Source organism: Pogona vitticeps, chromosome 3, assembly GCF_051106095.1.
Source record: "Pogona vitticeps strain Pit_001003342236 chromosome 3, PviZW2.1, whole genome shotgun sequence".
Classification (NCBI taxonomy): Eukaryota; Metazoa; Chordata; class Lepidosauria; order Squamata; family Agamidae; genus Pogona; species Pogona vitticeps.
Window position 1 is genome coordinate 3,997,927 of NC_135785.1, and position 24,947 is coordinate 4,022,873.

A 24,947-nucleotide genomic window follows, 5' to 3' on the forward strand; every position below is an offset into this window, starting at 1 on the left:
TAAAGGCATCACCCTTCTCTTGTGTTTGTGTAATCCTAGGAACTATGTGGCCTTTTCCTAATTCTTTCTGAAACAGAAGGACAGGTTGGCTTCTTCTTCTTCTTGTTGCTGCTGCTGCTGCCGCCGATAATGATGATGATTATATGCCATCAAGCGGACCCGAATGGAGTTTTGAAGTATTTTTCCCAATTCCGCACTCCCAATGGGTTTCCATGGCAAAGCTGATGCGAGTAAGATGCAGAAGTACTGAAGAACAGGCTGGTTGCTTAAAAGGAAAAAAATGCTCCCCATCTGATGCTTCTAATTTTCCAAAGGCTACGCCATGAGCCATCCATGACATTTTCGCACAATTTACAGAAATGATTCGATTTGGGCAAAAACTGCAGAGTTGATATGACCAGAAAATGTCTCGCCCTCTTTCAGGGTGAAGAGGACAATTTTTGCAATCCCTGGTTCTTTCCTATCAGGGTGAGAAAAACCAAGGATACACATTGGAACAATGGCCATGGTTAAAGTTTATAGAGATGTGGAACCATCAGATCCCAGCCATGAAAGCCTTCGAGAATACATTTATAGAAATGTGCTTGTAAGTGATTAAATGGCCAGATCCGTTTAGAGAAGGAAGGAACAGACTTTGTCACCGGGGCCATATCTAAGGGCCTCACGAGATGAAACACTGATTCCGTCTCTAGAAGCAGTGCACCCTTAAAAGAAAAAAACTTGTCTGTTTATTATAACTTGAACTTGCCTGCATCTGGCAATTTTGCTTGCTTTTTTGCAGCGTGCCAACTAGGAGAGAGCATGGCTTTCTTTTGATGTCTGGTGCACATAGTGCTGAAAGATTTGCGTGCCAGGAGGGATAACATTGCAAGAGGAGGAAATGCACATTTGCCTTAACATGTGATCGAACCCTGTGTTTATGGCCATCACCGCACTTGCTGGCAACATTCTTCGCCAATCCATTTGATGCTGGGTTCCAAGATGAGTGGCAAAGGGGGGAAGCAACGGCGACCTGGCACGAATTTACTTCCATTCACTCATTACACACTTGCTCAGGATCTGGGTTCCGCCCTGTGTCACAAGTCATTTGCTCAAAGAGCTACAGAACTGGAAAGACAAAAGCGATCCAAGAGGACGTGGTTTTTTGGAGAAACGAACGCTCGTGGGGACAAGCAAAGTCCTTTTCTTCGACAGGCGTTCGGGAGTTGCACGAGGTTTGTGGAAGAAGGCGCAGAAGGTGTCAGTGGCAAATGCCGAGGCTCCCCTGGGAGGTCGGTGTCACTGAGGATGGAAGGGAGAGCCGTCTTTGTCATTTGGAAGGGAGGCTGGGGCCGAGGCTTGTTCTAGGCTGGCTTTGTGGCATTAGAGGCGCTGCCAAAGCCACAGAAATCTGGAACTGTTTATGTGTCCTGTCCAAAGCTGAGCCTCTGCCCGGCTGCCTCCCAGGAATGCGAGCGGCCGGTTCAAGATGTTCCTTGCTTCTCGGGCCAGAAAGGAGCTCTGCTTCTCTGACTCACGCATAAATCTTTCATCCATGTCTCCATCCCTTCAATTTCAGCTCACTCGTCTGAGAAAGAGGAATCGTCCCCCCATTTTCTTGCAGGGGAGGACATCTCTGTTTAGATGCAGCGCACACCGTCTGTGGTCCACCAGACTGTGTGCGCAGCATCTAAAACACAACCCTGGTGTTCCTTCCAACATAAGATGGGGAAACTCGGGCTCTGCTCCAGGGTGTCAAAATCTGAAGGCAACTAAAATCTAGAGATGAATTTACAGACGAGGAATAGGAAAATAAATAGGAATCCTGGCACCAATCTCTTTCTTTTCCTTCCCTTTACCCTTTTCTTTTATTGAAAACAGAAACATTCTCTTCTTTTGAGGGGCCCGATGTTCTGCTTCTCTGTTTTCTTGGAGGGAACACATTGCACACCTCCACCTTGCCATAAAACAGATGGGAGAGGGTGCAATTTTACCCCGGGGGCCCAAATTTCTGGTGACACCTTTGCTTCTAACTCTACAGTGCTGTGATTTTATCCCTGCACTGACAGGAAGCAACAGTTAGAACTGGATATGTAACAACTGATTGGTTCAAAATTGGGAAAAAGAGTATGACAGGGCTGTATATTGTCTCCCTGTTTATTTAACTTATATGCAGAATACATCATGCAAAAGCCTGGACTGGAGGAATCCCAAGCTGAAATTAAGATTGCCGGAAGAAATATCAACAACCTCCAATATGCAGATGATACCACTCTGATGGCAGAAAGTGAGGAGGAATTAAAGAATCTCGTAATGAGGGTGAAAGAGGAGAACACCAAAAATGGTCTGAAGCTCTACATCAAAGAAAATTAAGATCATGGCCACTGGTCCCATCACCTCCTGGCAAACAGAAGGGGAAGCTCTGGAGGCAGTGACAGAGTTTACCTTCTTGGGCTCCATGATCATTGCAGATGGTGACAGCAGCCATCAAATTAAAAGACGCCTAGAGTGGTCTTAATCGACTAGATAGGCGGGATATAAATAAAATAAATAAATAAATTCTTGGGAGGAAAGCAATGACAAACCTAGATAGCATCTTAAAAAGCAGAGACATCATCTTGCCGACAAAGGTCTGCATAGTCAAAGCTATGGTTTTTCCTGTCGTGATGTATGGAAGTGAGAGCTGGAACATAAAGAAAGCTGACCGCCGAAGAATTGATGCTTTTGAATTGTGGTGCTGGAGGAGGCTCTTGAGAATCCCCTGGACTGCAAGGAGAACAAACCGATCCGTTCTGAAAGAAATCAACCCTGAGTGCTCACTACAAGGACAGATCCTGAAGATGAGGCTCCAGTACTTTGGCCACCTCATGAGAAGAGAAGACTCCCTGGAAAAGACCTTGATGTTGGGAAAGTGTGAAGGCAAGAGGAGAAGGGGATGACAGAGGATGAGATGGTTGGACAGGGTCATTGAAGCGACCAAAACGAATTTGACCAACTCCGGGAGGCAGTGGAAGACAGGAGGGCCTGGTGTGCTCTGGTCCATGGGGTCACGAAGAGTCAGACATGACTTAATGACTAAAGGGTAGTGTAGGAGCAGGTGATCAGACCTTTATTAGATCACTAAAAAATAATAATAAGCAAACTACTGACAGTGAGCTTTTGATGCTAACCCATCTTCTTCAGGTTGTGCCCCACATTCTGGTGGGTAGTTCAGAAAAGGACATACTTTTATAAAAGTCCTAGGGTCTCATAGCTGTTGTTGGGACCAAGTTAGCTTCTTGAGATGGACACAGATGGAGAGTCTGCAAAAGGCTTGTGGGAGGAGGATACGGGTTCAAACTTTGTGTGGTCTCCTTTGAATGGCTGAGACCCCATCCTCTTTCCACTGGTGGACAAAGTGGGCTAAACCCAAAGATTAGTGTGAGCAAGAGTAGACCCTTTGAATTGAAGGGATTTGTGCAAGTGTTGACAAAGCCTGCTCATTCTCTTGTTGCAACCAATTGTTGCCTTTAGGGTTGCAGCCCATAATTTCAGAATTAAGTCTGTTGTCCCTGCTCCCAACTTGGACCAAACTTGGGTGACACATGCTTGATGAAAACACCTGTAAATAGTGAAAGCTTGCACACATTTTTATGTTTTTATGCTCGGCTGCATAAAGATACTGCGCTAATAATCTGTATGGGATTTTTCTTAAGGCAACAGATTAGACCGTCTTGCTTTTCTTAACCCTGACATCTTCCCAATGGTTCCTGAACAAATTGAGTTGCCTTCGGAAGATTTAAGTACTGTAAATGTTTTAAATGATTGCTCCTTCTTAGCAAATCCCTGTTGAAATTTCCAAAATCACTTAGAGAAAAATGCTCCAATCTCTTTCTCGTCCTTCCTCAGTTGACTCCTCATTGACTTCTGTGCCTTCCCCACCCATTGACCCTGCCGTTGCTTTCCAGCCTCGTGAATTTCCAAAAATGCAAAACAAATTAAGCAATGCCCCTGACATAACAAAAACCTCGCCATGGCAGGGGGCTTGAAAAAGTCTACTAAGCATCTTTTGATGCTAAAAGACAGTCAGTTCATTGTTGCCAAAAATAGCCTGGCCACAGTCGATTAACCCATGGGGTGCTTTTTACTGAGGGCCAGACCTACTGTTAGGTAGCGTGCTCCAACTGCCTTCAGCAGACAAGGTGGGAATGCAGTGAACAGGGAGTGACTGCTTTATTATGTTGGACTATAAAGAAGGCTGATCGCCCAAGAATTGATGGTTTTGAATTGTGGTGCTGGAGGAGGCTCTTGAGAGTCCCTTGGACTGCAAGGTGAACAAACCTATCCATTCTAAATGAAATCAACCCCGAGTGCTCCCTGGAAGGACAGATCCTGAAGCTGAGGCTCCAATCCTTTGGCCATCTCATGAGAAGAGAAGACTCCCTGGAAAAGACCCTGATGTTGGGAAAGTGTGAGTGCAAGAGGAAAAGGGGACGACCGAGGAGGAGATAGATGGACAGTGTCATCGAAGCGATCAACTATGAATCTGACCCAACTCCGGGAGGCAGTGGAAGACAGGAGGGCCTGGCGTGCTCTGGTCCATGGGGTCACAAAGAGTCGGTCATGACTTAATGACTAAACAACAACAACTTTATTATGTAGTACAGTATATCATCATGCAGTATCTCCAAAGCAAAATTACTTTTTAAAATGATGGCATGCAGGTGGTTCTGGGAGCTGTAGTTCAAAAGAGTAACTATTCAAGATCTGGTTGAAAAGAACCTTATCACTGCTGGCTCTCCTCCTTCAGCAAAAGTAGGAATGAGATACATCCTGGTTAGAGGATTAAAACTGCAGAGCTGGAAGGGATCCCCTGGTTTTTTTGGAACTGGACATGTCTGTCAGTATTTAATCCCAAGTTTTAATTATTTCCAGAGATGGGGACTTTGAGTTGCAGGGCTTAAGTCCTACCGGTGGCTTGATTCGGATTCAACTTGGGGTGGGTGGACTCCATGACTCAGACTTGACTTGCGACTCAGAACCAACCCACACACCTTTTTCCCCCCTTGGGAAATAGTTTAGGCATCCTTCAGTTTCGAGAGACGAGGGTAATGTGCTCTGTATGGAGGACTTGGAACAGCGTCTACTGTGGCTGAGGAGGCCAATTTGAGAGTGACAATCCCTTCCACACTGAAGACAAATACAATCTGTCCCCTGTCCAGCTCCCCGATTCGGGACAGCCTCTTGGCCTCGGCCTGCTGGACAAGGGTCTCTTCAAATTGGGAGAGGCCGTGATGCACCGCCTGCCTCCAGGCTGAATGCTCAGACGTCAAGGTTTCCCATCTGTTGAGGTCCATTCCTAAGGCCTTCAGATCCCACTTGCAGATCTCCTTGTATCGCAGTTGGGGTCTCCCTCTGGGGAGATTTCCCTGCACTCATTCTCCATCCAGGAGATCTTTTGGAATCCAACCTTCAACCATTCTTATGACATGCCTGTAAGAGGGAGTAGGGCTTAGCGACTCGGGATAGAAGACCTGGAGTCGGACTTGGGCTTTGCACCTGAAGACTTGCCAGCCTCTCTGATTATTTCCCCTCTTTTCATCTGTGATCAGTTTGGTTCCATGTTTAGTTTGGACCACAGAGTTCAAATCCTATCTTTTTTTTCATTCCTGTTTTTCAGCAGAGGACTCATATAAGATTAATGAGAGCAGCAATGGAAAACGTTTGCGGCTGTCTGGACTTGTGGCATGCCAGGCAGCCTGTTCTTAGACAACAGTGGACGTCCATTGTAGGACAAAAACTTGATCTTAAGCTTAATAGCCTTGTAGGCAGAAATATACAATGGAGGATTCCAGCTGGTAATTGTAATATCACACTGAAATAGATTGGTTATTGTTAAAGTTGTTACCTTTCTTCTTCTTCTTCTTCTTCTTCTTCTTCTTCTTCTTCTTCTTCTTCTTCTTCTTCTTCTTCTTCTTCTTCTTCTTCTTCTTCTTCTTCTTCCTCCTTAGAAGTACATCCTATTAAGCAGGGCTGACTTCCAGTTAAGTGAGTGCAGGATCCTAATCTGAACGTTAAACTACCTATTACAAATAGCTTGGATTGGAAAGTGACGTCTGTTAACCTTCCAAAGGCAGGATTTCAACAGGCTGTTGCGCTGAGACTGTCTGATCAATATGACCAGATAGGTGGGATATAAATAGAATAAATAAATGGAATAAATAAATAAATAAAATGGAATAATCACCCTTGCAAATGAAAGCTGTGCCAGTCTTCTTTTGTCCAATCACGAAACAGAGCAAGCTGATCTGGAAGCTATAGGGATGTGAAAAGATTCTGCTGTGACAACCACCGGATGTTTTCAGTCCTTAGAATCAGAGAATAATGACTGAGTTGGAAGGGGCCTAATAAGGCCATCAAATCCATCAAGCGTTCATTGGTTCCTTTGTCATACTGCTCGAACAGTTAGGACGTTTTTCCTGATATTCATCCAAAATTTGGCTTCCTGTCACTTGAACCTATTGTTGCTTGCCCCATACTCCTGGATGATCGAGAACAGATCCTGCCCCTCCTCTGTAGGACAGCCTTTCAAGTCTTCGAAAAGTGCTATCATATTATCTCCCCTCAGTCTTCTTTTCTCCAGGCTGAATATGCCCAGTTCTTTCAGCCTTTCCTGATAAGGCTTGGTTTCCAGCCCCCTGATCATCATCCTTGTTGCCCTCCACTGAACTTGTTCCCATTTGTTACCATCCTTCTTGAAGTGTGGTGTCCAGAACTGGACACAGGACTCTTAGATGAGGCCTAACCAGGGCTGAATAGAGGGGGACCAGCCCCTCACGGGATTTGAAAACTGTACTTCAATTAATGCAGCCTAAAATAGCATTGGCCTTTTTTGTAGCCACATCACACTGTTGGCTCATGTTTAGCTTGTGATCTATGACAATTCCAAGACCCTTCTCTCTTGTGGCATCGCTGAGCCAGGTATTTCCCCATCTTGTAAACGTGCATTTGATTTCTTTTTCCTAACTGCAGGACTTTGCACTTCTTCCTGTTAAATTTCATTCTGTTGCTTTCGGCCCAGTGCTCCAGCCTATCCAGATCATTTTGAATGATGTTTCTGTTTTCTGGGGTGTTCGCGATTCCACCCAATGTTGTGTTGTCCGGAAACTTGATTAGCACTCCCTGCACTTCCTTGATATATAAACAGGTATTTTTGAATGTATTTTGACTCAAAAAGTATGCTTTTCTGCATCCAGATGGTTGAATTCTAGGGGGAACGGTCCAAGGCACTGTACAGATCTTTCATCTTTCCCTGCTTGATAGATTTCTGTGGGTGGGGAAAAAATAAGGAGGAAAAGGCAGCTAAAGTTGACAGATCAGCTGCATCTGTCCCATAAGATTTCGGGGCCAACACTGAGAGCAGTGGGTGAATCCTTGCAATGTCCAGAGGGGGGGGGGCTTTGTGATACCGCAGCGGTGGGACACGAAAGGGTTAAGAAGAGCCCTGCAGGATCAGGCCCAGGACCCACTACTCTAGCTTCCTGGATCTCACCATGGCCCCACCAGACGCCTCTGGGAGCCCCCGAGACCACGAGAGACCCTGTCTCCTGATCCCCCTCTTCCCCTGCATCTGGCTTTTGGAGGTCCCTTCTTTCGAAGCCTGGAGATCATACATCCCCATCATGGCTTGTCGCCTGCGATGGACTTTTCCTCCAGGAATCTGTCCAGTCCCCTTTTCAAGACCATTAGGCCAGATGCCATCCCCACATCTGGGAGATCCAGAAAAACAGAACAACACGCTGAGACCTCAGCCAGCACTCTGAAATGTGGTAACCCTAGAGAGAGCTGCAAATCACAGACAATGTCTTCCAAACGGCATCTCTGCAAGATCTGAATATGTTGGGGGCTATTACACAAGAGGAACAAAGCACTCCAAATACATATCTCAAAGTATGCATTTTAGAAGCACAGCGAAATACATCACTTTAAGAGGAAAACTGCAGCTAACAAAGGCCAATGGACAAGTCAATTCTGATGCATGTATCATCATCATCATCATCTTATAAATGCAGAGCTGGAAGGGACCTTATAGATCATCAAGTTAAGGAGCAGAGGGGGAATTGAACTCTCAGTCTCTCTGACTTCACGGCCAGAGACCTAAAGCACTGAGCCAGCCAGCCAGCTAATAATCTTAGACCTGCAATGCTGGAAGGGATCCTGCGGGATCATCCAGTCCAGCCCTTGGCAAGGAGGCCCATTGCGGGGTATCAAACTCCCAGCCTCTGGCTCCGTAGCCAGAGACCTCAACCCTCTGAACTATCCTGCTGGCTTGTAATAATCATGTGCTGTTAAGTCAATGAATGTGTTATCAAACCAATTCTGGATCAACTCAACTCATATCCACAGCTGTACCCCTAAACAGTCTGAGGTCACAAAGTATGTGCCTTAGGAAAATAATAATAAAATTACAGTAATAATAAAGAAAGAAAATAATATTCTGTTACAGTGCATCTGACCAATACACGGAAGCACATCATGTAAATAAAACATGCCAGGGCTGAACTGTAAAGGAATCTTGCAGGCAATCAGATTAAAATTACACACATATCATTTGCCAGTCCTTTTTTGGCGCTCCCATTTATTAACACTCCCATCACAAACGGAACACAGAAAGGGAGAAGGTGCGAACGTGATCAGAGCTGTGCTAAATAGTTCGCACTTTAATTTTGGAATGTGGTTAGAAATTCGAGTTAAATCAAACCAAGGAGGACAGGAGGTCTGTGCAGATTAAAAGTATGAAACAACATTGTGCTTTGTAGTCATGTTGGGTGGATTACAACTCCCATCATAGCATTCTAGATGGGGATGATGTGAGTTGTAGTCCAGCCCAGATGGAAGGTTAGAGGCCGGGAGTGGGGAAGCAATCAGCGCTTCCCGAGACAAGATGCGACGGAGCTCACCTTCACGTAGTCGTATTCGCAGAGATAAGACGACTCAAGATCAAAATGCATGAAATAGAGCTTGATGCGGAATCCGTCTGGCACCGATATGTTCCACGTCACTTCAGAATCACTGGGGTAGGAATCAGGAAAGTTGGGGGACTGGATCTCCCCAAACATGTCCGTCAGCTCAACGGCATCTGCATTGACGAGATGGAAGGCGCAAAGGGACCAAACCAGGAAGCACCTAGGAAAGACACACACAGGCATATACACGCACGCCTGGCAATGGGCTTCGTTCCCCCATCCTCCCATTTTCATCGGCCAAGAAGAGCACCACTGTCAACCCCCATGCAACAAATAAACACTTTTAAGGCATAATCTGCCCCAGGGCATGGAGGTGTAGAGATGGACACAAACCAAGCCATGAACCGAAAAACTGACAAATCGGGGTAGTTCGCGATTCGTTTTGCAAACCAGTTCAGGGGATCCTGTTTGCTAAAATGAAAGAAAGCTCTGATTGTTCCCCTCCTTGATGCTTCGTTGGTGACTCCTACCCACTCCCTTGGTCACCTCCCTGCCTGGGTCTGCCACTCCACTGTTGCTGCCGCCATCCTCAAAGCCTACACATGCACGCTTATCAGCTCGGTGGCTGGTGCATGCGCAGAAATCACAGAAATCATAGAAAAGTGAAGTTGGAAGGGGCCTACAAGGCCATCAAGTCCAACCCCCTGCTCAAGGCAGGAATACAATCAAAGCAGATCTGCTAGGTGATTATCCAGGTTTTTCTTGAACGCCTCCAGTGTTGGAGCACTTGCCAACTCCTGAGGTAACGGGTTGTACTGCTCTAACAGTTAGGAAATCTGGCTTCCCTTAACTTGAGCCCACGGTTGTGTGTCCAACACTCTAGGATGATTGGGAACAGATCTTGCCCTTCCTCTGTATGGCAGCCTTTCAAATATTTGAAAAGTGCTGTCCTCCCTCCCCTCCGTCTTCTATTCTCCAGGCTAATCATGCCCAATTCTTTCAGCTTTTCCTCCTAGGGATTGGTGACAGAAGACAGGAGCAGGAGGGGCCCACCCAAAGAATGAACTGGAATAAATGAACCGTGAACCAGCTTTTTTTTTTTTTTTTTGAGAGGGTTGTGGTAGCTCCTGGTTAGCCACGAACCAGCCTAATTCATTGTTTTTATGGTTCGTGCCCATCTCTATGGGAAAATTACTTTTTCGGACTACATTGGTGTTTGAGGTTTCCTGCCTTCTCCCCTTCAGCAGAAATCCTGTACAACCCTCAGTGTGCAACATTTATTTAGAAGGATGCTCGTTGATGCTCAGTTGGACTTACTCCCAGGTAAGAGTGTCCTAATGGAGTCTACTCTCAGATATCATGCCCCTTGAGTGAGAAAAGGCTATTCCTTTCCCAGCTGGGTAACTGAATTATAGAGATGCAGGGTGCAGGAAAGGGCATGGTGGTCTCTCATCAGCCCTCAACTCAGTGCCAGAAATTTGCAACCATACAATCCATGAACTCATGGCCTCCTGCCTCTGCTATGATCCGATCTGAAGCAGTTCCTTTTTTAAAAAAACTATAACACCCAGAAACTATGACTCCTGCAGCTGGCCATAGCTACTGGCTATACTGTCAAAGGGTTTCTGGGAAGTCTAATAGAACTGGAGCATTTGGAAGGGATCCAAAGGCTCATTGAGTGCAACCACTTGCTGATCCAGTTAACGCATCCCTCACAATGGAGTTGGAAAGGACCTATCAAGCCATCAAATCCAGCCCCTTGCTCAATAAAGGAATCCAAGGCAAAACATATCTAATGGATGGGTGTCAAATTTTCTCTTGAAGGCCTCCAGTGTTGGAATGCTAACTACTTCCTGAGATCATGGGTTCCATTGTCATACTGCTCTAACAGTTAAGAAGTTATTTTCTTCTATTCAGCCTAAACAAAGGAGAGTCCACCACTTTCCAGCAAAGCTTGCTCTATTATTGGATAGATCTTATTGTTAGGAAGTTTTTACTAATATTTAGTCAAAATCTTATTTCTTGTAGCTTGAATCCACTAGTTAGTTAGTTAGTTAGTTAGTTAGTTAGTTAGTTAGTTAGTTAGTTCGTTCGTTCGTTCGTTCGTTCGTTCGTTCGTTCGTTCGTTCGTTCGTTCGTTCCATTTTTTATACTATGTCCATCTAGCAACAAGGCATTACTCTGGGAGGTTTACAACAGGATAAACAAATCCTTCCCAGTCCATAACCATCAAAAAGACCATGCGATTCCTAAAAAAACCACAATTGCAACAGCTGCAAAATTAGTCTATGCTAAAGAAGAAATAAGACGTAAAACAATAGATCAGCAGTTCTCCCACGAGGGGAGGATACTCTTAAAGGCCTCTTTAAAAGCACAAGTTTCACAAGCTTTCTAAAAATGAGGGAAGGACTCCGGGATACATCTATGGGTCTGTTCGGGTGTGATGCAATGGGACTGCGGAGAAGTTGTTAAACGTGCTCCTTGTTCTAGCTGACAGCCCTTCTGATTCCTTAAGACGTTCCTTTCTAGATGGGAACTAGAGAAGATGGTTGCTTAACCCCTTCCCTTCCTACCTCTTTCATGGGAATTCTGAGTAGAAACATGGCAAGAAGGGAGGGTTAAATATTTCCTCCTCTTTTTCAGATGGAATTCTAAAACCTATGACCAGCATCCTAGTGCTAATTCCATGCAAGGTGAACCCACTGGCTTCATAGGATTGGCATGACTGTTGACCAACCCTTCAGAGCTTGATTCAATTGGTCTACTCTTTGTTGACACCAGCAATGGGATTATTATTATTATTTAATTGTAAGGTTCTTTTGTTTCTGTTTCGGGTAGGCATCTTCTGTTTCAGGGCTGGAGAACCGGTAGTCTCTTACCATATTTGGCAAAGGATGATTGGGGGGCTGATGGGAACTGGAGTCCAAAAACCTATGGGGTCAAAGACCCCGATGGCCCATCCTCTAACATAAGTTAGTAAGCCTGCAGGCAAAAAGGTTCTCAGCCTGTCTTAAGGGTGTTCAGCTGGTGTCGGCTGCACAGTGGATGTCTGAAACGGAAATCAGTCGAGGCGTAAAGTAAAACAAGTCGGACAGCCTACACTTCGGGGAACGAAAAGGCAAATGAGAGTAGCCAGATCATGGAAAGTGACGTGCTTCTTAGTGGAATTTATGTCAGGGCTCTGGAGCCGAAGGTTGTGAACGGATGGGCTGAGTTAGGGTCGATGCAGATGCGGTTTTAATTGCCCGATTTGGCTTCCAGTTCAAAACATAGACAGTTAATGAGACTGAGCGGAAAGATATCTTTGGCCCCTTCTCTTCCAAAGAACTGAGATTTGTAACAAGTAGTTATCCACAAGTCCCTTCCAACAACATGAGCAAGGGCCACGGGGGAAAACTGATTGATTGGTGATTTCCTTCCTTCCTTCCTTCCTTCCTTCCTTCCTTCCTTCCTTCCTTCCTTCCTTCCTTCCTTCCTTCCTTCCTTCCTTCCTTCCTTCCTTCCTTCCTTCCTTCCTTCCGCACCTCCTTCCTTCCTTCCATCCATCATCAGCTTCCTTCCTTCCTTCCTTCCTTCCTTCCTTCCTTCCTTCCTTCCTTCCTTCCTTCCTTCCTTCCTTCCTTCCTTCCTTCCTTCCTTCCTTCCTTCCTTCCTTCCTTCCTTCCTTCCTTCCTTCCTTCCTCTTTCATCTAAAAATATCTCTGATTGAGTTACTGAGACTTTAAGTGCTAGTTAATGAGCAAGGGGTGGGCTCTGGGAACGCGTAGCTACTCTTGTCTGTGGATCGCTGTACTTCTACCACGTAGGAAAAGAATTTTGTTGGAAATTCAAAAGTCTGCAAGAGAGAACATTACACAGGGGATCTACATGGCCTGCCCCACCTGGACACATCTTGTTTTGTAACTGCTATACAGGGGTTACCTGCTATGACATGGCAAGGACCTAGTTACTGGTTCTGACATTTCATGGAATGGGCAGGTGATCTTGGGACACTTGTGGGTGGATCATCTCACAAACCTTTCTGGGGAGAGATTTCCTTTGGTGACGCACCATCATTCTGTCTCTCCCGCCCCCCTTCTGATCGTGGAAGTATCAGTGGCCTCTGGAGAACAATATTAAAGTGCAGAGGTGGCCCACGGGTGGACTTCCCAGAGGACACTCCCCTCTTGAAAAAGCTGACCGGGGACAAGACGATTGTCTTGACAAAAGCTTTTCCTGCAGCTTTCAGGTGAGCTTGCTTTGTTTCGGGACTGACCCTCGGGAGGTGGCTCATGCTTGCTAGGACCACGTCCTCGGGAGCAGGAGTGTGGTTTCAGCATCTGATAACGTGCCGCGAACCTACAGACGGTACTGGCTCACGTCTATGTTGCTGATAGCATATCCGAAGGGCAGGGAAAAAAGCTCTTTATCAACGACAACCATACTGTGCAGATGACTTTCTGATCTGCCAGAGACCTTTTGCTCCCCTTACAGGGGAAATGATTTCGCACTGGGTGGTTACTAGTCACCATTAGTCTGCCAGTATAAGACATTGTGGATGCTTCTTTTTGTTGTTTAGTCGTTAACTTGTGTCCGACTCTTTGTGACCCCATGGACCAGAGCACATGCCAGGCCCTCCTGTCTTCCACGGCCTCCCAGAGTTGGGTCAAATTCATGTTGATCGCTTTGATGACCCTGTCCAGCCATCTCATCCTCGGTCGTCCCCTTCTCCTCTTGCCTTCACACTTCCCCAACATCAAGGTCTTTTCCAGGGAGTCTTCTCTTCTCGTGAGATGGCCAAAGTATTGGAGCCTCAGCTTCAGGATCTGTCCTTCCAGGGAGCACTCAGGGTTGATTTCCTTCAGAACGGATAGGTTTGTTCTCCTTGCAGTCCAGGGGATTCTCAAGAGCCTCCTCCAGCACCACAATTCAAAAGCATCAATTCTTCGGCGGTCAGCCTTCTTTATGGTCCAGCTCTCACTTCCATGCATTGCTACTGGAAAAACCATAGTTTTGACTATGTGGACCTTGGTTGGCAAGGTGATGTTGTCTGGTGTCCCACAAATGTCCGTGACTGAGGGGAGGAGAGTCCACACTGAATATCTTCACCTAGAATCATCTTCAGTTATTCAGATTGAAGCCTGTCACTAGAGATAGTGTCTTAGACCCTCGTGGCGCAGTGGTTAAACCGTTGTACTGCAGCTAAAACTGTGCTCACAACCTGGGGTTCAAATCCCAGGTAGCCGGCTCAAGGTTGACTCAGCCTTCTATCCTTCCGAGGTCGGTAAAATGAGTACCCAGCTCGCTGGGGGGGCAATGTGTAGCCTGCATAATTAAATTGTAAACTGCCCAGAGAGTGCTTGAAGCGCTATGGGGCGGCATATAAGCAGCACGCTTTGCTTTGCTTTGCTTTTCTGCTTTCTCATTCCATTATAGCTGCCTGTTTGTTTCCTGCTCTCCTTCCAACAAACTCAAGGTCATCAATGCAGCTCTGAAAGGTAGCTCAGCTGGAGAGAGTGTGCCTGTTTTGGGAGTTTTCCCAGCTTTGCATACTGCCTTCAGGAGGTTTGGCTGGGAGGGATTTTTCTTGGCTGGGGTGAGTGTCAGTCTATCCAGCACCAATCAATGGTTCCCTTCCTGTCTCTGATTTCAGAGAGAGCCCCACCCCTCTACTCCGTGTCTCTTTCCCTCTCTTTAATCTGTCGGAAGCAGTCAGTCTGTTTAGATCTGTTTGATGAAAAGCAGTCTGTTGGTCAGCTGGTTCTTTGCTCTGTTCCCAACGGTAAGTCAAGAAAACGGCTTTCATTCCGTCAACTACTGGTGTCTCCAAGTGAGTTACTGTAAGTGCCAGTTAATGAGTAAAGCGGTGGACTACTCTGTGGAACTTGAAGCTATTCTGCCCTGTAAATCCCTGCACAAAACTCGGCAGACCAGTGAATTTCATGACTCAGCGGGGACAAGAACCGGAATCTCTCAAGTCCTCTTCCAAAAGTCTCTCTCTGCTGGCCAAATCTGGTCTTCCTTTGGGTTTTTTTTCCAGGTCCCCAGCTTCTCATTCTTTACATTTTCAGGGCCAAACCCTGAGACTGGAGGTTTACAGCTATTGACGTCGTGGGCAGAGTCCCTCGTCCTGCCACTGGCTGCAGGCCTTGGGAAAGAGCTGCAAAATGACAGGACAGCCCGTGTCCGGAAGAGGAAGGTAGATGACCTGCATTTCCAGTATTACCTTGGTGTTTTGCAACACCACTGGCACATTTTTATTTTTTTTTACTGAGCAGAAGCATCCTGTCCCTGGCTAGGAGTGGGGAAGGGAGGGGCACCCAGGCACATTGAACTCACCCCACAAAATAAAATCCAACTTCTTTCTTTTCTGGTGCAATCTGCTCTGAATCTGGGTCTCTGTCTGGAGACATGTGGAAGTCTAGCAGTTCCCTAAGACTCCCACCAGAGCCTTCACACTATCTTCCTGGCATCTCTAAAAATGCAATTTAAAGAGAAACACCCTGAGGGAGGCCCGAAAGTGATCTACGAGAGACAGGGCCTTCTCGGCGGTGGCACCGACATTACGGAATCAACTCCCCAAGCAGCTGCGCCCGGCCCCTTGCCTGTATTCATTTGGGAGGCAGCTGAAAACACTACTTCACCGGGAGGCCTTTTACATTGAGCCTGATTGAATATTATGCCATCCATCTTCCTTCATTCCGAAGATTGGTTCGTGCCATGGATTGTTTAGTTTTGGATGATGTTCCTGCTATTGAAGAGACCCTCATCCAGCCGGCCAAGGCAAAGAGGCCATCTCGAAACCAGCAAAACCAGGGAGCTGGACAGGGGACAGATGGTATTTGTCTTCCATGTGGAAGGGATATGGTCACTCTCGAATTGGCCTCCTCAGCCACACTAGACGCTGTTCGAAGTTCTCCATACAGAGCACGTTACCATCGTCTCTCGAGAATGAAGGATGCCTACATGATCAGAAGTCGTGCAAGCACACTCCCGGCCATGAATGAAACCCGCGGGGCATCCGGTTCTAGCAGTGCCAACCCAAGTGCTGGTTCTTGAGGCTGGAGAGGTGCCACTTTCCTGATGCTGCCCCACTGCTTCTCCCCCCACTGCAACCCTGGTTGGCTTAACACACCTGTGAGCTGGCTTTGCCTCGTGATCTCCCAGGACTTCCCTCTGCCCACCACAAAAACACATGCTTCTTGTTTATCGTCATTCAAAACACCAAGCAAAATTAAACAAAAACGGTAGGAGAACATGCAGCTTCTTATTCCAAGGCGGTTCACGTATGAATAAAAGTTCTTCAAAAGCAGGTTCCATTGTGAAACAGCTGAACAGGAATACATCAAGTGGCTCAGTGTGGTCTGAACATCAGCGAAAGCTTTTTATCTCACTAAATATATTAATCATCTCATCCATGCAGGCTTGCTTTTAGTGTCACACAACTGTTATACGTTTCATGACCCTGTAGGTCATCGAGTCCAGCCCCTCTCAAGGGGGCCCAGTGGGGGAATTGAACTCCCAACCTCTGGCTCCAGAGACAGAGACCTAAAGCCCTGAGCTATCCAGCAAGCAAATAATCTCAGAATGACAGGACTGGAAAAGGTCCTTTGGACCCATGATGCATTGCAATCTTCCCCAGGATTTCCTAGGTATACCTTGTTTCCCCGAAAATAAGACCTAACCTGAAAAGAAGCCCTAGTAGGATTTTCAGGAAGCTCATAAGATAAGCCCTACCCCAAAATAAGCCCCAGTTAACTAAAACTCCGCCCTCCACCATTGTGCAGTATTGCGCAACAACCAGAAGAAGATGACATGACTGCCTTTGAATCAATGTAGATGGTTGTACATTAAAAAAAAAAACATCCCCTGAAAATAAGCCCTAATGTGTTTTTTGAAGGAAAAATTAATATAAGACCCAGTCTTATTTTTTGGGGAAACATGGTAGAGCAGTGGTTCTTAACCTTTGTTACTCCAATGTTTTTGAACTGCAACTCCCAGAAACCCCAGCCAGCACAGTTGGTGGTGAAGGCTTCTGGGAGTTGCAGTTCAAAAACATCTGAGTAACCCAAGGTTAAGAACCAGTGCGGTAGAGTACTGAGAAGTGACTTCCTAATCCCTCCTTCAGGAGTCCCCCTTGCGACCACCATGCATTTTGTCCACGGCCACGTAAATGGAAAGTCATGGAACCCTACTCACCCCATAGGTTCCAAAAGATCTCAGCTGGTCTTTCCTGCAGGAGACGCTGTGGGGAATTAAAGTCCCATCTCCAAGCTCTTCTGTTGACCCCTACAACCGACGGAGCTAAACCAACCCTCTTCTTCAACAGGGCTCCATAGGGGGATAAAACCCCATCCACTCAGAGTAAAGCCACCCAAGGTCTGAATGTGACCACTGGACAGCAGAGAGAAGAGATGTAGGTTCGAGAGAAGTCAGCGGTGTCTGCCCATACCGAACTCCACCTGCATGGAGATGCATGGTGTCTCTGGTAGGGCTCCTGTTATGCAAGAGACCAGCTGAGGAAGGGGATGGTTTAGACTGGCCAGCGGGACGTTGGGTATCCCCATTTGCCTAAGCAGGTGTCAGCTGCCGTTACTGGGATCATTCATCACCAGGGATATCCTATACACCTCAGGGCAGGTGGGGTGGAGGACCTATCCTTCTTCCACCCCATAGAATAAGGGCAGAGAACCTTCCTAGGTAGGGCGGTCACTGTCTCATCAACACCAAAAAGGAGGGCATGGAAGACGAGGAACATCAAAAAGGAGGACGTTCTTCACAAACAAGGGGAATATTTTCAACGCAAAAATATTGCATTGTTCTAATTTAAACTAATACTTGCAAACATAATCAGAATTAGACCTCAGTAAAGATGGAAAGGCCTGGGCATGTTTAGCCTTGAGAAAAGTAGACTGAGGGGAGCTAGGATCGCACTTTTCAAATACTTGAAAGGTAGTCCTATAGAGGAGGGGCAGGATCTATCCTCAGTCATCCCAGAGTGCAGGACATGCAACAATGGGCTCAAGTTACAGGGAGCCAGATTTCAGCTGAATATCAGGAAAAACTTCCTAACTGTCAGAGCAGTACGACAATGGAACCCATGATCTCAGGGGGGAGGTGGTGAGCGCTCCAACCAGGGAGGCCTTCAAGATAAATTCAGACACTCTCCTTTGATTTGTATTCCTGTATTGAGTGGGGGTTGGACTCAATGGCCTTTTAGGCCCCTTCCGGCTCAATTATTCCATGATTCTAATTTAAGTGCAAATACTCTGCCGCTCATCATATTGCACAAGATTGCGGCTAGGTGACCAACCCCCTTGGGACACAACACCGAGGTAAAAAATGGGATAGAAATCCCATAAACAAATAAGGCGCTGGGGCAGCTTCCTTTCTGAAGAGGAAGTGCTAGGCCTTGATAGGGCCTCCAAGCCCCCAAGCTTAGGCCTTTCCCCCAGGCGAGCCACATTAGGTGTCTGTTTGCCCCTCAGGTGGAACTCCAAGCCTATTGAGACCAGCAGTCCATAAATTCAGAATGGCAGATTCCTAGCTAAGGGCCCAAAGTCTGGGAACCACAGGCCTCGACGACGGGTGCATAAAAGCCCCAGCCTTTTTGAAACGTGAGGGTGCGAGGATATTGTGCACCTGCTGAATTCGCATTCTCAGCTCAACGCTCTCTAACCATGAAACAACATTTTTTTTTACAGACAAATACTGCCTGCCTTTAAAACTGCTTAACAAGCAGAAATCCAGACCTTTAGGGAAACATTTATGATCTGAATCCCAAACTGAAATGAACATAGTAACCGACTGACCACAAATAAAATTACTTCTTTCATGGCCCTTGCTTTCAGCTTTCTTTCTAGCGCTGCGGTTTTCGTAATCCTGGAACTGGAACACGATCAGTTCAGCAGTGAAAGATACTAAAATCTATGGGTGGTTTAGGAGGGCTGGGCTACCTTATTTTGAAGTCAAACGGCTTCTCCAGCAGAGCAAAGAACATTGTTCTCAAAGAAGAATTCTGTGAAACTTCAATACTTGCACCTCCATGGAAGAAGACTCCTGTGTAGCCAGAAAACTTGCAACTGACTTAGGAAGCTAGGAAAACCACCTTATGTTAGATCAGGGGGCATTGATCCATCTAGTCTAATAATATCATGCTTGCTGATTGGCAATGGCGATCCAAAATGTTTCTGGCATCTTCCTGCGGTTTCAAATCCTCTCTCGAGTTTAAGGCAGGAATCTTTCCCTTCTTTACGGGGAGACAGCTATAGGACTAAATCTGCCACCTTCTGCATACAAAGCAGAAGTTCTACCCCGGAGCCACACTCCCTCCCTCTGAGCTACGCCCCTTCCCAAACTTAAAAAAAAAACAACCAAATTTGAAATCAGTCTTGAAATCAGCCCCCAATTGTCTTAATCGGAAAAGGAACACAGTGATTACCTTTTAAAAGCATGAACATGAACATGCTTTTAAAAGGATATTTTTTTGGTGCAAAACTTTCATTCCAGTTCAAAATTCAGCCAGGCTTGAATATTTAGGAGGTGGATATTAATTTCTGGCGGAAAGGAACCCCAGAACAATTCAGAGGTATCAACGTTCTAGTCTTGCATTAAGGTTTCTCCCGGCTTCTGGCACCTCTACAGACCAGTTGGGGATAATACATGTCTATTTATAACAAGCCTTTTAAACAAGGCACCTGAGTCTTTTCCCAACACCTTTCGAAAGCCACTCTTCCTCCTGTGATGGCCACTTTCCATCGGAAAGGCGCTCTGCACGTCCCCAAAGCGCCCTTCGTCCCCGCCTGCCACCACCACCCACCCGGGAGAATAAGACTCCCCAGGGGCCGGAAAGGTTTTGCGCCGGGAGAGACCGGCGGGCGGCTGAGCCAAACCAGCGAGAGCCAGGATCGAACCTTTCCGAGGAAAGGACATCTCCGGTGTTTCTCTCCCCCCCCTCCCCACCGCCCCGGGCCAGCATGTCACCAGCCCACAAAGCGGGGCTCCAGCCGCTGGAGAGACCCTCCTAGCCATCCTTCTAGGGTGCATGAAATTTTAAAAATTCAATCCGATTCACAACTCACCTCATTTCCCCTTCTCCGCTGTTCTTGGGAAGAGTCTCCGCTCCGTTGTGTCGGAGAGGAGCTTGTGGGGGGTCCGTTGATGCGGTCCCAAATATTCAGAGGTCTGGCTTATCTTTGTTCGGGTCTGTGCGTAAGAGCGCACGCAAGAGAATGTGTCTCTCTTGTGTGTCTGGGCTTCTCTGGCATTCCCCATGCTGGTCACGCCTTCCTCCTCCTGCAATCCTCTCCCCTTCACCCTCTCTCACACACATACGCACACATGCCCATACCCAAACAGACCTGCCGGCCCCCCTCCCCTGTTCTTCCACACCCCTCCCCAACAATTCCCCCGGCTTGTCAGGGGAGAGATGTCTCAATCCGCGCAGCAGAATCCAGCGAGGAGGAGGAGGAGGAGAGCGCAGCTCTCCAAGCAAGAATGTCAGTCCGGACAGTTGGATCTTGTCAGCGATGGGCTCCCTACTGCTGTTTTTTGCCAGATGGCTGGAAAAGGAGGCAACATTTGCTCCTCGCAACAGGATGCTGGAAACTCGGGCGAAAGGAGGAGGACGGAGAGAAACTTCAGCACAAGCCTGCCTGGAATTTGGGCCCCTCTGCGCCTCTCCCCAGCGTGAACAGAAGAAGGGGTGGATAGCTCCCATCCAGCGGAATGTCTTCTGCCCCCCCTTTCCATCCTTGCCCCCCACCCTCCTGGGGTCTGAAGGGCCGGTGATTTCATTGGACCTAGAGGAATTTAAGGAGGGGGGGGACACAGCCTGCCAGCAAGGAGGGACAGAGGTTGAAAACAAGACCCCCTCTGGACCACAGTTCCTAGAAATCTCCCACCAACCTTCCTGGTGGTGGGGGGGGAATCTGGGAAAGAACAGCTTTCAAAAATAGTTTTCCAAAGCTCTGAGGAAGATAGGAAATACTTTGTGCACCGAAGGTCCATGTATTCCACCCCCCCAGCATCTTCGGCCATGGGTTATTTCGAAGATGGGCTTTGCAGAATACACCCAGACTCACTGTGTTTTGGAAGCCAAGCGGGGTCGGACCTGGTTTATTTATTTATTTATTTATTTATTTATTTATTTATTTATTTATTTATTTAAAGCAGTTTTAAGGAGAAAGGGCCTTTCTCCTTAAAAAGGGCCCAAGGCTGTTTATGTCCGTGAAAGACGATATTTGAAGCTGAAAACGATAGTATACAACAGTGGTTTACATCATGAAAAGACAATATTTAAAGTTAAGCGCATAAAGAGGCAGCTGACAACATTAAAAGACAACATTAAAGCTAAAACAATAAGTATGCAAATATTAAAAAGGAACAAATGCCACTCTGAGAAATAGTAAACACAGGTAGCACTAAAGACCCAGTCAGAGCAGTCATGCATAACAATTCATCTAAAAGTTACTCAGGGAGCTTGCCAAGTGTCCATTCACTCAGAGAGGAAAGCTTGCCTGTGGAGAAAGGTCTTGGCCTGCTTGTGAAAGGACAGCCAAGACGGGGCCAGGCTGGCCTCTAGTGGGAGGGAGTTCCAGAGTCTAAAGGAGCAGACACCGAGAAGGCCCTCTCCTGTGTCCCCACCAAATGCACCTGTGAGGATGATGGGACCGAGAGAAAGGCCTCCCTGATGATCTTAACACTCAAGCAGGCTCCTAATGGGAGTCTCTGTTTTTGAGATAACTTGGTCCCAGGCTATTTAGGGCGTTATAAGTTAAAACCAGCACTTGGAATTGTGCCCGGAAATGGATTGGCAGACAGCGAAGCTACTGTAACACACGTGTGTGTCTGTGTGTCTGTGTGTCTGTGTATGTGCGTGTGCAATCTGGCTACTGCATTTTAGACCTGCTGAGGTTTCCTGATACCTTCCATCGGAAGTCCCACACAGAGCGTCTTACAGTAATCCAGCCAGGAAGTAAGTAGGATATGTATCACGGCGGCCAGCTCAGGTCTCTCCAGAAATGGATGTAGCTGGCGTACTAGTTTTAATTATGCAAAAACACTCATGGCCACTGCTGAAACCTAGGCATCCAGGCTCAGAGAGGAATCCAGGAGCACCCCCAAGCTGCGCACCTGGGTTTTCAGGGGGAGCTTCACCCCGTCCGGTATAAGATGGAAGACCATGAGAGATTCACGAAGTCTGATCATATTGCCCAAGTGTGGTTTGGGTTTTCTTAGCCAGATTCAAGGTATTGGTATCAACATACAAAGCCGTTAATGATTTGGCAGTCTGTTATCTGTTGGAGTGCTTCCCCTGAAGAACATCAGCCTATGCCACCCGATACACGCAGGCTGGCCTCCTACGGGTGGCCACTCAGAGGGAGGCAAAGAAGGCATCAACAAGGAGCCGAGCCTTCTCAGTACTGGCCCCACAACTTTGGAACAGCTCCCTCCAAGCTTTTAAGAGAAGGGTAAAGACGAGTCTTTTGGAGGAAGCTTTTACAAACCTTCTCCCCCTGTATTAACTAGGAAAATAGATGATCTGTCGGCCATCTATATGTTTGTTCTGCATTTGATAGAGTGCTGATTTTGGGTTGTTAGGAGTCTAGATGGGGTGGTGGGGAGCTGGGGAGGTGGGTCGGGGATTAGCAAGTAGATTGGAGGATTATTTACATGATTGTCAGCCGCTCAGAGTTGTGCTCTGGCACGAAATCGGATGATGTACGTACTTCTGAAAGAAATTAAATCCTTGTCTGAAAAGCTATGGAGATCGGTCAAAATCCATGATAACAGGTGAGATAGACGAGTGGCCCAATCCAGGATAAGACAGTTTCCAGTGTTCCTATGATGGCTGACTGGAAATCCAGGTACGGCCCCTGAAGTATTCGCATCTGTGCTGTGAATTTGTGTACACGTTTTAAGTAAAACTTCATGAAGGAACATGCTGACCTTTTTCTTTACGAGCGATGCCCACGTTGGGTGTCCTAAAGAAATGCAGAAGTCTGCAACTAGAAACTGTTTGTGTGCAGGCGTCGCTGCAGGCGGCAAAGCCAAGGAAGAAGGATTTGAAGTGGAGGCCTCTTGATACTCCATCCTAGAGATGGACAGGAACCAGTTCGTCCTAGTTCCTCACGAGTGGCCGCACAGGGTCTGCTGCTGCTCCCCTTCCCCACCTCTTCTGGCTCAATCAGCCCCTTGCCTGGCCCACCCTGGCAGCTTCCTGCCCCTCTTCAGCTGATCTCCCAGTGACAGCAACTTGACCAACTGAGACAAACTGGGACGAACTGGGATGAACCATGATTGAGGTCTAGCACATCTGGACAGGATCTGAATGGGGAAAGCTGGACCAGGCGATTTTGCAAAGGGCTTTAGTGGTACCCTCATGGCACTGGCTGCCGATCATGTCTGCTGGTTCTCGGAGGACCATATCCCCAGGCACTGCAGCCCAAATGACAACCTTGTTGGATGGATGAAATTCACAAACAGATTCTAATAAGAAAGAAATGAGCACAAATTCATCATGGGGTTCTGCTTGGTCTTCCTGGGGCCTTAAAGGAGACAAAGGTTGTTTTTTTAAAAAAAATTTCATGGCACGTGTTAATCAGCTTATCTACCCACTGATGTCTGTCCTATTCTTTACCACCCACATTTTGTTTGGTTAAAGATAAGTATTTAGGGCCAGAATATTTGCCTTTCTGTTCCCATGCGCCTTGAGCTACAAGTGTTCATATGGAGGTCAAACTTTCTCTCTCGTTAGAATCCTCCCCTTACAAAATGTCACTCTGGTTGTAAAACCTAAGTCTTCTACCTGGATTGGGCCAAGACTTCCAGACATCAAAAGTCTTGTGCTTCTCTGTGCTAGGATGTCCCCACCAGGTCTCAAGAACTATTTGTAGGCTGACCCCCTAATAGAATAACCAACACGGCTTGTATCTTGTCCACCCCTATCCCCTGCATTCATATATATCAGCCTCCTGAGGCAAAATTCCCAAGATCTTAAAAAAAGAGAGGATGCAGCCTGCCAATGTTTCTGTCCAGTAAAACTTATTAGTCTTCTAAGATATCACGAAGAGTCGAAGATGGCTAAACAACAACAGCAAGGTATCAGAAGAATGTATTCTGTCATTTCCTGATCATTAATGCATCCAGAGTTCACTTGCTTTCTTCTGGTACAATTTTTCCACCAGGAACTAGAAGAAAATAGAATTCTGGAATCACATCTGGAAAGTTGGGCAGTGCCATCTGCATCAACGGGCTAACCTGAGTCTTAAGAGAGTTTCTGAGTTAGTTGTTGTTGTTTAGTCCTTACATCATGTCTGACTCTTCGTGACCCCATGGACCAGAGCACGCCAGGCCCTCCTGTCTTCCACTGCCTCCCGGAGTCGGGTCAGATTCACGTTGGTCGTTTCGATGACGCTGTCCAGCCATCTTGCCCTCTGTCGTCCCCTTCTCCTCTTGCCTTCACACTTCCCCAACATCAAGGTCTTTTCCAGGGAGTCTTCTCTTCTCATGAGATGGCCAAAGTACTGGAGCCTCAGCTTCAGGATCTGTCCTTCCAGGGAGCACTCAGGGTTGATTTCCTTCAGAACGGATAGGTTTGTTCTCCTTGCAGTCCAGGGGACTCTCAAGAGTCTCCTCCAGCACCACAATTCAAAAGCATCAATTCTTCGGCGGTCAGCTTTCTTTATGGTCCAGCTCTCGCTTCCATACATCGCTACTGGAAAAACCATAGCTTTGACTATGCGGACCTTTGTCGGCAAGGTGATGTCTCTGCTTTTGAAGATGCTGTCTAGGTTTCTCATCGCTTTCCTCCCAAGAAGCAGGCATCTTTTAATTCTTTGGCTGCTGTCACCATCTGCAGTGATCATGGAGCCCAGGAAAGTAAAATCTGTTGCAAGCAGATTTAGTAGCGGAGAATTATCATCCATGTCAATACACCTCAACTTTGAATTCCTTCTTCATTTAAGAATCTTTTTTTTTCCATAGAATCATAGAAGGATGGATTGGAAAGGGCCTCATGAGGCCATGTAGTCCACCCCTCGA

At 46.8% G+C, this 24,947-nt stretch overlaps 1 protein-coding gene and 1 long non-coding RNA gene across 6 annotated transcripts in view; one reads left to right on the forward strand and one right to left on the reverse strand.

Moving 5' to 3' along the window:
- Positions 1 to 20,997, reverse strand: part of LOC140706095 (mannan-binding lectin serine protease 1-like) — a 99,874-nt gene extending 78,877 nt beyond the window's left edge. For all 5 annotated transcript variants that reach the window (XR_013543231.1, XM_078389722.1, XM_078389721.1 and 2 more), the window contains exons 1-2: positions 19,985 to 20,997; positions 8,919 to 9,144 (exon numbers count right to left, since the gene is read on the reverse strand). Coding sequence is in view for 4 of the 5 variants with exons in the window: in XM_078389722.1 (XP_078245848.1) it covers positions 8,919 to 9,144; positions 19,985 to 19,989 (231 nt within the window). In the remaining variant the exon portion in view is untranslated. The remainder of the gene's footprint in view (positions 1 to 8,918; positions 9,145 to 19,984) is intronic.
- LOC140706098 (uncharacterized) lies at positions 9,590 to 18,742 on the forward strand. Its single transcript, XR_012085834.2, has 2 exons — positions 9,590 to 10,247; positions 18,608 to 18,742. It is a non-coding gene; the product is annotated as an uncharacterized LOC140706098 (long non-coding RNA).
- Positions 20,998 to 24,947: the final 3,950 nt, after the last annotated feature.